Source organism: Callithrix jacchus, chromosome 6 (genome assembly GCF_049354715.1).
Source record: "Callithrix jacchus isolate 240 chromosome 6, calJac240_pri, whole genome shotgun sequence".
NCBI lineage: Eukaryota > Metazoa > Chordata > Mammalia > Primates > Cebidae > Callithrix > Callithrix jacchus.
The window spans coordinates 152,494,530-152,507,138 of NC_133507.1; the positions used below are offsets into that span (position 1 = coordinate 152,494,530).

Sequence of the window (12,609 nt, forward strand, 5' to 3'; positions counted from 1 at the left end):
ATTAATTTTTTTCCCCCAGTGAATTCATGTTTCCCTAGATATCAGCTACCTTGGCTGGCAATGGGTATACCTGGAAGAGACTAAAACCTAAATTCTCCTCATATCCCACCTGGGAGCTTAAGGAATGCGGGTGTGAGAGGACTTGCCTCTGGCATCAAATATGAATGTGGCCACTCCCCATGTGCCACCCTCACACGCAGCAGACACCCTGCTCAGGGAACTTCTGGACACTCTCCCCTGGCCAATGCCCTTTTCATGAGCTGGGTCTTGTGGTTGGAATTCCAGACCCATGATGTGGGAAGAAGAGGCTGCCAGGTCTGCTTGTTCTGTGCTGCCAGCCCCAGCCTGATATCGCCATCCCTGGCTAGCAGAGCTGTTTTCTGCTGTCCAGCGCCATGGCAGTGGTGGGGGGTGGAGACGGGGTTGAGAAATAATGTTGCGAGGCCAATGCGGGCAAAGAAACAAGCACAAGTGTATGGAGTTCACTCAGCCTATCCCCCTCCCACGGCACTGAGGGGCGGAGGGAAGGGGCCTCCCCAGGGTTTACACTGGTTTCTCAGAGTCCTTACCAACTCCCCTCTTGCTTCTTGCTTTAGGGTACTATTCACAGGAAGACGTCAGCTCTTTAAGTACATTATCATCTCATCACTTTCTGCTTTAATTTTACTTTTCATTAAAAATTACGTGTGATATAAAACTCAGTTCTCCGGTTGCATTCGCCAGATTTCAAGTACTCAGTAATAGTGACATATAGTGCAAATAATAGAAAACATTTCTTCTACTGCATCATCAGGGAAAAAAAAAAAGAAAACATTTCCATCATCACAGGATGTTCTATTGGACAGGACTGACCTAGACCCTTGGAAGGAAGGGAAATGCATTCCTGCTTCTGACCTGGCCCCTTCTCCGCCCCCCCACCCCACCCCACCCCCAACCCCACGCAGATCAGAGCACCATCCTGCCTCTGGCCCCCTAGACTTTCTGCTTTACCGGAACAGCCTGGGTTTCACCCCCAGCGCCTACGGCAGTACAATAAGTGTTTGTGGAAATAATGGACCCTCGGTCCGTTTTTGCTAAATGTTGAAGCCCAAAAGGAAAGTTGGGTGGCAGAAGTAACCCCTGCGCCGCCGCCTCTGGGGCTGAAGTGATTCTCCTGCCTCAGTCTCCCGCACACGCCACCACGCCCAGCTAATTTTTGTATTCTTAGTAAAGACGGGTTTTCACCATGTTGGCCAGGGTAGTCTCGATCTCCTGACCTCGTGATCCGCCCGCCTCGGCCTCCCAGAGTGCTGGGATTACAGGCGTGAGCCACCGCCCCCGGCCGCGGGTTCTCTTTTATCTCACCTTCCTACCTGCTTACCTGCGCCCTCTGCTCCTACCCCCTACCTCCCACCCCACCTCCGAAAAACCCCAAACGGTGCGGGACTCTGCTCCAAGTCTCCAAACAATCTTATCTAGTGAGGAGATAATTTTCTGTCTTCCCACCCTCGGCTGCCCAGCGCCTATACCTAATAGGTGCTCAGTAAGTATGTGTGGGATGGATGGATGAAGGAAGGAAGGAATGACTCTTCGTTTCCCCACTCTGCACAGGGACTTCGGGAGGAGCCACCCTTGGAGGGCTGGGGAGAAAGCCCCCTTCTTCCACCCGAGCCCGAGGTACGGGGTTCGCCCAGGAGAGCGTGCACACAAAGCCCCCGCCCGGGGGTCTGGCCGAGCTCGGCCCTCGGGGGCGTGTCCTGCGGGCCGGGGCGCCGCCGCCCGAAGAGGCGGGCAGCGGGTGCGTCCGGGAGGCGGCAGCGGCCGCAGACGGCGGGTGGCGGCCAGCATGGAGCGCGAGCTGGAAGCGCTGGCGGCCCGGCCCACGCGCCTGGCGGAGCCTCCCTTCCAGGCGCTGGTGGAGGCGGCTGGGGGCCGCGGGCAGGTGCTGCTGGTGGGCGAGCTGTGGGAGCGCGAGCAGAGCCGCGCTTTGCTGCTGGACTTCGCCCGGGCTGTGTTCCCTCCGGAGCCAGGCGCTGGCAAGCCGAGCGGCGCGGCGGCGGACGGCACGGGACCACTGGGGGCGCGCGGGGCGCAGAGGGCGGCGGGGGCGCGCGCCATCTGCTCGCCGCTGGTCTTCGTGCTTTGCCGCGCATCGTCGCTGGCCGCCCGGGAGCCGCGGCGCCGCCTGCGGGAGATGCTGCGGGACGTGCGCGGCCGGCGGCGGGCCGGGGCAGCGCTGGTGGGGGTGCTGGTGGCCGAGGCCGAGCCCGAGGACGGGGTGGCGCTGGGGCTGCGACTGCTGGAGGCGCTGCTGCGCGCGGTGTTCGGCCGCCAGGCTGGGGGCCCGGTGCAGGCGGCCGCCTACTGCCCCGGCCGCCCGGCCTCCTGTCTGGCCGTCCAGGCGGCCGCCTGCCGGGCCCTGCAAGCTGCCGGAGCCGGGCGACCAGGTGAGGCTGCGCGGGGCTCGGCGGGGCGCGGGCGGGCGGTGACGTGGGCACGTCCCCCAAGTTGGATCCCTTTAGGCCGGCCCTCCTCGTTGAGCACAGAGGTAAACTGAGGCTCAGAGCAGGGAGGTCCCTAGAGCCAGGCCTCCCAGCTAGCGGAGAGCGGGCCCTGGGCAGGAGGTCGAGTCTGTCCCGGGAGGGTCCGGAGTGCGCGGGAGATGGCTACGGGCCTTGGGAAAGCTGAGGGGGCGTGCAGGAGGCAGCGGGAGCGGGTAGAGTGAAGGGATGAATCGGGCAGGGCAGAGAACTATGAATTGGGGGGTGGGTGGAGATGGGGAGAGGTGAGAGGGGTGAGGAAGGAAATTGGAAAGCGTTGGGATGAGAAAGTTTCAAGGGGGTGGATGGGGACTAAGGAGATTATTGGCGGTGCCAGGAGCTAAATTCTAGGGCGCTGCGCAGCTAGAGATGCGTCGGGAGCTTTCAGAAGGGCGGAGGGGCATCTCCAGCGCGGTGGAGGCTCGCCCTGGGAGACCTGCCTGGTTATAGGAAGAAGGGAAGGAATGGGTGCTCAGGACTTGGAGTGTGGGGGAGGTGACAGGGACTGAGAGCACAATATTTTCCAGTGATTTCTGGCCACCCACCAAGGCTGTGCACCCAACTGCTGTGTCTTTCTGCCTCGCCCAGATCTGCTGAGGCCACCTTTGCCCTCCACATTCTCCTAAAATGTGGAAGGGGTTTAAGGGTCTTTTCCTAGCCCCCGTGACTGCTGCTTTCAGCAAAAGGGTCAGGATCTCCTTCCTCCTGGAACGCAAGGCTTTACAGGAACTCTCCAGTGTTCTAGGATGAAAATAGGCACATTAAGAGTAGCTGCTTCTGGCAAACCCGGGAGATACTGGCACTCTCCAGCTCCCAGCTTTCTCTCTGCCTTCTCCCTACCCAGCTCGGCAGCTCTTCAAGCCCTCCAGCCCCTTCCTCTTAAGTAGATAATGAAGAGAGTGGCTGTGTTGTGTCTCCTGGGGTATTGGGGTTGTGTCTCCCAGGCAAGGGGGGGGGTCCCAGCAAGGAGACCTGGAACCTGTGAAGCTACCAATGTCACATTCACCTGCCAGCCTGGCCTGCCTGGGCAAGTGCGCCTGCCCTAACCCTCCTCCTTCAGATCACAATCCCTTTTTTTAGGGATTGTTCTGATTGTTGTGATTGTTGTTTCAACCCTTTTGCTGACCTGGCCTCCTAGGGAAAAGATGGGAATTCACACACATTTTCTATACCCTAGTGAGTCTTTTTTTTTTTTTTTTGAGACAGAGTCTAGCTTCGTCCGTCGCCTGTGAGTGGCAATAGCTTGATCTTGGCTCACTGCAACCTCCGCCTCCTGCGTTTAAGCGATTATCCCATCTCAGCCTTCCAAGTAGCTGGGACTACAGGCACCTGCCACCATGCCTGGTCAATTTTTGTGTTTTTAGTAGAGATGGGGTTTTGCCACGTTGACCAGACCAGTCTCGAACTCCTGACCTCTAGTGATCCACCCACTTTGACCTCTCAAAGTGCTGGGATTACAGGCGTGAACTACTACACCTGGTCCCTCCTAAGCTTTTTGTAGACACCTTGCTGTTGCCTCAACCTAAAGAGCCTTTCTCCTCCCTTCTTCTCACCTGGCCAATCCCATTTGTGCATTCAGAACTGGACTTCTTCCTCCAGGAAGACTTCCTTGACCTTCCCTGCTCCCATTTGCAAGTTCACTGGCGAAATTCCAGAACCCTTTATCCCTTTGCTCTCTGAGCTCTTACCACGTGATTTGGTTCCCTTGTGAACATGATTTTGTTCCTTTGTGGGTTTAAACACCATCGCAGTCCTATTTCCTGATACCCTGCCTGGCATACAGAAAGAGTGAATGAATCCTTGCTTCTTTTTAAACAAACACTAACACTTTTGAGATTTTAACACTTTGCAAGGGAATTATTCCCTACTATGTTAAGCTCTTTCCTACTTTTATAAAAAACAGACCACACAAAATTAAACTGCTCACAGATGACTAGAGGTCAGGAGTAGAATTAGAACTCGGAGCCCACTGATTTTTTTGCAGTAGGCAGCCCTATTATCGTCACACCAGATGATTCATGTTGCTAAGATTTCACTAGTGGTTGCATTTGTTTTTGTTGTTGTTGTTTTGCTTTTTAAGTTTTCCGATGTCTTTCCTCACTGACGATAATTCTGATTCTAGGTTGCTTGCCCTTTGGCAGTGCCCTTTTACCCAGTTTGTGGTACCTAATCCGGCTGCCTTTGGGCTGAAAAACTAAGGATACAGTCTCATTACATTTGGGTACAAGTTAAGAGTAAATAGGTCCCGAATAAAGATTATAACAAGGATTTTCCTTGTTTTGGCTGCCTGAAGTCTTTTTAAAAAATTAAAAAATAAAATAAATAATCTAGTTCCTGTTGAAAAATCTATCTATTCCTGCCAAGAAATAGTTTGAACTAAAATCAGAGGGAATGTGCAGCTCTTTGAGTATTTTCTTTGGTGCTATGTAATCTTAATTAATTTCATGTCATTTTCATTGCTTTAGTTTCCCCAACCTGGTACCTACATCACAGGGTTTTCGTGAGAATTAAATGATATAACAGAGATAAAGTAAAGCAATCCTTTTTAAAGTTCTTTTGTAAAGTACAAAAACTCACTTATTTTTGCAAATCAGAATCTTTGTGTTTTTAATCAGACAGTTGAAACGAGGGCAGTTGACAGTTGAGGCTCTCGGTTTGCTAAACAAAATCTCTCAGTCTTGTGAAGTGGGAACCATGTGACCCTCTGACTTGGGTTTTGTGTTTTTTCTAGTGGAAGAAGCCTGGGAGAGGCCAGGCCTCCCAGGACTGCTGGCCTGCTTTTCCTGTGGTCCCTGGAGCCGGAGAAAGGACCGGGGAGTCACTGCCTGCAGAAGCCCAGCTCAGGGTGAGTACTCCCCGACCTCCTGCACCCTGAGGACCAGGTGCGTGGAATTATGGGAGTGGTCACAAGAACTTGGGACCTTATGGACAGAGTGGACCAATGTCTGTGGAGTGCTTGCCATGTGCTAGTTGTGGGGGGTGAGCAATGTGAGGTGCCCACATGCCAGGCAGTGGGCACATGTGCTCAGTCAGGCTGGGCTCTTTCCCCAGGAGTCTCCACCTAATGAAGGGGTCGTGGGGAGGGCTGTAACAAAGGTTTCGCCAGGTGCATGGGACCAAACATGGTGAGTTGCCCCTGAGGACCCAGGGAATATCCTGGAGCAAGTGACATTTGAGCTGGGGATGGAGGGATTTTCATAGGCAGAAATGGGAAGGTTTGGAAAAGGAGCACTGAGCTAAGGAGTGACAGGATGATGTCATGCTCAGAAAAGGGACTACTACCATGGAGAGACCCCGGGAGTGAGGTGCAGAATGAAACCAGTAAGGGCCAAGGCTGAAGGGAAGAGTTCGGACCAAATCAGGGTCCCAGATGTGCACCCTTCGGGAGTAGTGTGCCACGAGCAATTTTTGAGCAGAGAGACTGGGGTGTGTGTAGAGAGTGGACCCTAGGAGAGGGAGACACCTTCGGTAGAGCCCAGCTAGGGGGAGGCTGCATTGTCCCAGGAGGGGTAACAGGCCATCTGGGAGAACTCACCTGGGAGCCACCTCTAGGTGGAATCATCAGGCCACTAAATGGAAGCAAGGGTGAAGGGAAAGACACTCCCAAATGTCCATGCTGATGTTAGGGAGATAGGAAGTACACTGATTCTACCCCTTATCCACGTGAGATGCTTTAAGACACCCATGGATCCCCAAAACCATGGGTAGTACCAAGCCCTATGTATACACTGTGTTTTTTCCTCTACATACATACCTATGGTAAAGTTTAATTTCTAAACTAGGCACAGTTAAGACATTTAACAATATATAATAAAAGTTAGGTGAATGCAGTCTCTCTCTCTCTCTCTCTCTCTCTCTCTCTCTCTCTCTCTCTCTCTGAAAATATCTTATTTTACTGTACTGCAGGTAACTGAAACGGTAGTGACCCCATGGATGGGGGTGGCTATGGTACTCAGGAGCATGGTATAGCTGCTGAATAGACATATCCCATCCCAAAGTGCACTGAGAATTATAGCTTTGTTACAGAAACAGTGAACGGTGGTTCAAAATAAACTTGTATTGTGTCTTCTATTTAAGAAAGAAAACCATTAGTTGATGTATCAGTCCTCATTGCTGCATAAGAAATGATTGCAAGTGCCCAGGTGTGGTGGCTCATGTCTTTAATCCCAGCACTTTGGGAGGCCGAGGCAGGCGGACCTGAGGTCAGGAGTTCGAGACCAGCCTGGACAATATGGTGAAACCCCAGCTCTACTAAAAAATACAAAAATTATCTGGGCACAGGAGCAGGTGCCTGTAATTCCAGCTGGTCGGAAGGCTGAGGCAGGAGAATCGCTTGAACCGGGGAAAAGGTTGCAGTGAGCCAAGATTGCACCATTGCACTGCAGCCTGGGAGACAGAGCAAGACTCTCTCAAAAAAATAAAATAATAAATAAATGATCGGAAGCTTAGCAGCTTTGAAGGCATCGATTAGGTCTCTGACTTCTTGCTGGCTGTCAGCTGGGGCTGTTCTCAGCTTCAAGAGGCTCCCACTGTTTGTTGCTCTCACAGCCCTCTCACAAGAGATCCTTCAACCAGCAGGAGAGCCCCCCTCCAGTCTGCTAGGAGGGAGTCCGCATAACCTAAGGAGATTGAGGAAGTCTCTAGCCATTGCCTTTGTCAGAGGCACCCTATTCCCCAGGTGACTAAGCTGTCACATTCACAGAGCCCATCCAGACTCAAGGAAGGGCTTTATAAGGGGCCAGAATCTTGGGGGCTCCCTTAGAATTCTGCCTTTCATGTTTGAAAGCTCAAAAAAATACAAAAAAAAAAAAAAAGGAAAACAAATGGGAAACATCATTCAGTTAATTCCGTCATCCAGAGATAAGTACAATCATATTTTGGAGTACACTGTTCTGTGTACCCATCTCTCCTTGTGCTATTTAAAATTTAACTCACTTCTATATCATCTGCAAAATGCGGCAGATATTTAAAATGTTTAATTGCAAAAATGCTAACTTCAACCTTTCTGCCATTAGTTTGGACATACTTGAAAACTAAAGGAGAAAAAATAAAGCAACAGAATCATTAACCGTTTTATATGAATCTTGGATAATTTCTCTCTCTATGGTACATACAAATCTCATGTAGAAGCGAATGTATTAAAATGCAAAATACACACATTGATGGCATAAGTAATAAATACAGGATAGCATAATTACATGCATTTATATAATCATAAGTTGCTTGATGACAGGGACGCAGTCTGAAAAATACATCTGTAGGTGATTTTGTTGTGTGAACACAATAGGGTGTACTTACATAAACCTGGATGGTATGACCTACCACACCCCCAGGCGATACGGCATGGCCTATTGCTCCCAGGCTTACAAACCTGTACAGCAGGTTACTGTACTGAATATTATGGGCAGCTGTAACACAATGGTAAGTAGCTGTCTGTCTCAATATATCTAAACATAGTAGGGGTGCAGTAAAAAAAATACGTTATAAAAGGTTAAAAATGGTACATCTGCTTAGGGCACTTACTGTGAATGAAGCTTGCAAGGCTGGAAGTGCTCTGGCTGAGGCAGTGAGTGAGTACTCCGTGCTCTAGACTTCATAAACACAGTGCGCTTAGTACACTGCCTTTATTTAAAACATTTCTTTCTTCATTAATAATCAGCCTTTGCTTACTGTAACTTTTTTACTTTATGAATCTTTTTATTTTTTAGCCGGGCGTGACGGTGCATGCCTGTAGTCCCGGCTACTCCGGAGGCCCAGGCAGGAGGATCGCTTGGGCCCAGTGACCTGCCATCCTGCCATTGCCCTGCAGCCTGCACAGCATAGTGAGACTCTATCTCAAAAAAAAATAACCTTTTCAAATTTTAAAAACTTTTTTACTCTTTTGGAATAACACTTGGCTTAAAACACAGAACATTGTAGAGATGTACAAAAATATTTTCTTTCTTTATATTCTTATTCTATAATCTTTATTTTATTTGTTAATATTATTATTATTTTGCTAAAAACTAAGACATAAGCATTCACCTTAGCCTACAGCTACACGAGGTCATCAATATCACTGTCTTCCGCCTCCACGTCTTGTCCCACTGGAAGGTCTTCAGGGACAATAACATACATGGAGCTGTCACCTCCTATGATAAACAATGCCTTCTTCTGGACACCTCTTTAAGGACCTGCCTGTGGCTGTTTTGTATCAACTTTATGTATATATACAGATGCACTTGTGTGTGTGTGTGTGTGTGTGTGTGTACATATACATATATGTGTGTATATATATGTAAGTAGAGGGAGTACACTCTAAAAAATGTTAAAACATATAGCAGGCCAAGGCTGGCGAATCACCTCAAGTCAGGACTTTGAGACCAGCCTGGTGAACATGGTGAAAACCCATCTCTACTAAAAATACAAAAATTAGCCAGGGTGGTAGACATGCCTGTAATCTCAGCTACTCACGAGGCTGAGGCAGGAGAGTCGCTTGAACTCGGGAGGCAGAGGTTGCAGTGAGCCAAGATTGTGCTGATGTACTCTAGCCTGGGCAACAGAGTGAGACTCCATCTCTCAAAAATATAACAGAGTCATTCTGATTAGTATCAAATATTGTCTGCTGTATGTAATTATATGTACTAGACTTTCATATGACTGGCAGCGGGTGGGTTTGGTTCCACCAGCATTGCCACAAACACGTGAGTAATGCATCGCACTGCAACATCCGGACAAGGTCACTAGGTAAGAGGAATTTTCAGCTGTGTCTCAACCTTATGGAACCACTCTCTTATTAAGGTTTGTAAATGACCAAAATGTTGTTATGTTGCACATGACTCTACTTACTGTTTTGGAGTCCGCTCTCTTCATCAATAACATACTCTGACTGCCTTCCACAGCAATAATTGTATGTTAACAACATTTTTTCTTTTTTCTTTTTTGAGGTAATTCTAGATTAACATGCAGTGGTAAGAAATCATACAGAAATCCCAGCACTTTGGGAGGCCGAGGCAGGAGGACAGCTTGAGCTGGTCGCAGGAGTTTGAGACCAGCCTGAGTGACATAGTGAGACCCTGTCTCAAAACACAAAAAAGGAGATCACACAGAGAGCTCCTGTGTACCCTTTGCCCAGTTTCCCCCAATGGTAACATTTTGTAAAACACAAACAGGATATTGACATTGATGCAACCCACAGATCTTAATTCAGATTTCCCCAATTTTACCTTTTACTCTGTGTGTGTGTGTGCCTGTGTGTGTATGTAATTTTTAGGTATCATCTTTAATGCCTGAATTTCATTACATGTGTGAGCCATAGTTTACTCAACCAGTCCCATTGTTTGACATTGAATCAGGACACTTTCAACTGCAAGTGAAGATACCATGACTCACACTCACACAAGCAGTAAGAGAAATCATTATCTCACCTGAAAGACAGTCCAGAGGTGGAGCTGGCTTCAGAGTTGGTTGATTCAGGGGCTCAGGGACCCCACCAAGCACCCAGGCTTGCTCCCTCTGTTGGGCCTTCTTCAGTGTTAGTTTCATGCCTAGGCTGGTAGCAAGATAGCTCCAGCAGTGCCACTAATTATTCCTCATTATTTTCTTAGGATAAAATCCTAGAAGTGAAAGTTGTGGGTCAAAGGGTATGTAAGGTTTTTGATGTGTATTTTGTTTTTCAAGTAGATATTTACTGGGGTCAACTTTCTCTTTTTCCTTCCTAGATAACTCACTCAAGCTTTCTCTTCTGATTCAGTCATTTCTTCTCCTCTTATTCCAGATAACTTCCAGGAACCTGAGGAGCAGCTGGCACTAACAGCCATGTTTCCCAATGGAGTCTGTGAGGACCTTGGAAGGGGGTCAAAAGCCTCTGATGGGGTTGTCCACACTTCTGCTGAGCCCAGTGGAGACGCGAGATGAAGGCTGTCCCCTTGCGCTGTCCCTGGCTTTAACCTACAGATTGGGGCCTGGCTCCTTCTCACTGGCCCCCAGGTCTCCATGGGGACTCGGAAGCCCCCGCCTGCTGGAGGCCTGCCAGCCACACTCGCAGTTACCAGCTAAACAATGGGGCTCACTAAGACAAACAGGACCTAAAACAGTGTCTCCCTGGAAACCTACTACCTACCCAGCATTTGCTAAGTCTGATCACAGGGAGGTGATTTTGTCTCTCTGGCTCAGTTTTTCTGAGCCACTGGGACAGATGGCTCTCTGCTTTGAGGCTCTGCAGTGCTGTGGCATCCCACGGGGCATTTGCAGTGTTCTGGGCACATGCATGGGTACCCATCATCGAGAGTGCAGCTAGGAAGAACTTTGGAGCAGAAGTCATCAGAACTGAGGTGTGACTTTGCATATGTCACTCAATCTCTGTCACAATGCATGAGGGGGTTTTCAACCAGGGGCAGGTTGTCCCTCCAGGCAGCATTGGAAATGTGTATGTATTGAGGGGGTCACAGTGACTGTGGGGGCACCCCTGGCATCTGGTGGGCATCTCACAATGTGCAGAACAGTCTCCAATAGCAAAGAATTAATTGGTCCATTCGATGCCAATCATAGAACCTTTGAGATATTCTGGCCGAGCCAATCCCTTCTCTGTGTCAGAGCTCCCCAGAGCAGAGAGGGTCAGGCTTCCCCGGACCTTGGCTCCCAGAGCAAGCCAGAATAAAGACCACACCATTGCCTTGGGGGCTTGTCCGGCCAGGGCCAAGACAGTCTGCATGCTGCAGGCCCAGGACAGAAATAGCCACGCATGCCTGTGAGAAGAAAGAGCCTCTTTTTTCCCACGTTGACGTTGACTCTCTGTGCCAAGTCCTTTGGGCATAAGGATGCTTAGGGAATTCCTATAGGTACCGAACAGAAGGAAAGCTAGTGGCTTGGACTCTTGGGTATAGGACTCGCTCTAGCTCTCAGGTCCTAGCCCGAGCTCAGTGCAAACACAGCCCAGAGGTTCTAGAATCCCTTCCTCTGTGTCTGTGAGTCTGACAAAATTGATGATGTTCCCTTAGAGCCGGGGAAGCCGCGTGTTTACTCACAGAGGGAACTCACCATCACCTCCCTCATCTTTTTTGCCTGCCCTTGGAGAATTCCAGAGTCTTTGGAATGGCAAAGGCACCTCTTGGATTTCCCTAGAGGGGAGGCGCTAGCTGAGGGAACAGCCACTTCATTCATGCAGCACAGTTTACTCAGCGGACACACAGCTGTGCCTACCATTTGCTCAGTGCCCTGAAAGGTGCTGCCTAACTTTGATGCATTATTTCAGCTCTCTCCACGATGGTGCCAAATGGTGCAATGGGAAACCTGTTTTGACTGGGGGCTCTACGATACTAAGGAGGGGCCCTCGCTGCTCTGTGCCTCAGTCGATTTTCCATAATGAGGAATTTAACCCTATTCTTTCCCTGCCTGTAAAGGATGGTGTGAGGACGAGCAGGACAGCATCTTATTTGGGGTTTTTGGCGGCAGGCCTCATTTTAGTCCTGCGGGCCGCCTGCCCTTGGACCCACCCAGCTGCTTCCTTAGAGTCAAGAATGAGGTCAATGAATTGTGATTCACTGATTTTATTGATTTTGTTTTAAAACAGGGAGATTGGTTTTTTTGAAGCTGCTATAATTTTCTATTTCTTTATTAATTTCTTTGTAATCCTCCGGTTAAAGTTTTCTTATTTGGTGGGAGGGAGCTTGTTTAAAGTTTGGAATTTGTCTAGGGCAGAAGTTATAAGACTTCAAAACTTTTTGTATTTGTTGCCAATATTTAAAACTTGGAACATAGGCTGGGCGAGGTGGCTCATGCCTATAATCCCAGCACTTTGGGAGGCCGAGGCAGGTGGGTCACCTGAGGTCAGGAATTCAAGACCAGCCTGGCTGACAAGGCGAAACTCCATCTCTACTAAAAAAAAAAAAAAAAAAAAAAATACAAAAATTAGCCGGGAGTGTGGCGCACGCCTGTAATCCCAGCTACTCGGGAGGCTGAAGGAAGAGAACTGCTTGAACCTGGGAGGCAGAGGTTGCAGTGAGCCGAGATTGCGCCATTGCACTCCAGCTTGAGCAACAAAAGAGTGAAGTTCTGTCTCAAAAAAGAAAAACTTGGGACATTGCATATAAAAATACCTAGTTTTGTGGGT

General features: G+C 49.3%; 1 protein-coding gene across 2 annotated transcripts; it reads left to right on the forward strand.

Annotated features, from left to right (window-relative positions):
* The first annotated feature begins 1,785 nt into the window (after nucleotides 1-1,785).
* On the forward strand, nucleotides 1,786-12,216 carry C6H2orf72 (chromosome 6 C2orf72 homolog). Of its 2 annotated transcripts, none has more exons than XM_035306027.3 (3): nucleotides 1,786-2,527; nucleotides 5,251-5,364; nucleotides 10,276-12,216. In XM_035306027.3, the coding sequence occupies exons 1-3, from the start codon at nucleotides 1,826-1,828 to the stop codon at nucleotides 10,309-10,311; spliced, it is 852 nt and encodes a 283-aa protein (XP_035161918.1). In that variant the 5' UTR covers nucleotides 1,786-1,825; the 3' UTR covers nucleotides 10,312-12,216. The 2 variants fall into 2 exon arrangements, with proteins under 2 accessions (XP_035161918.1, XP_017829280.1); XM_017973791.4 differs by having other exon boundaries at nucleotides 1,786-2,426.
* Nucleotides 12,217-12,609: the final 393 nt, after the last annotated feature.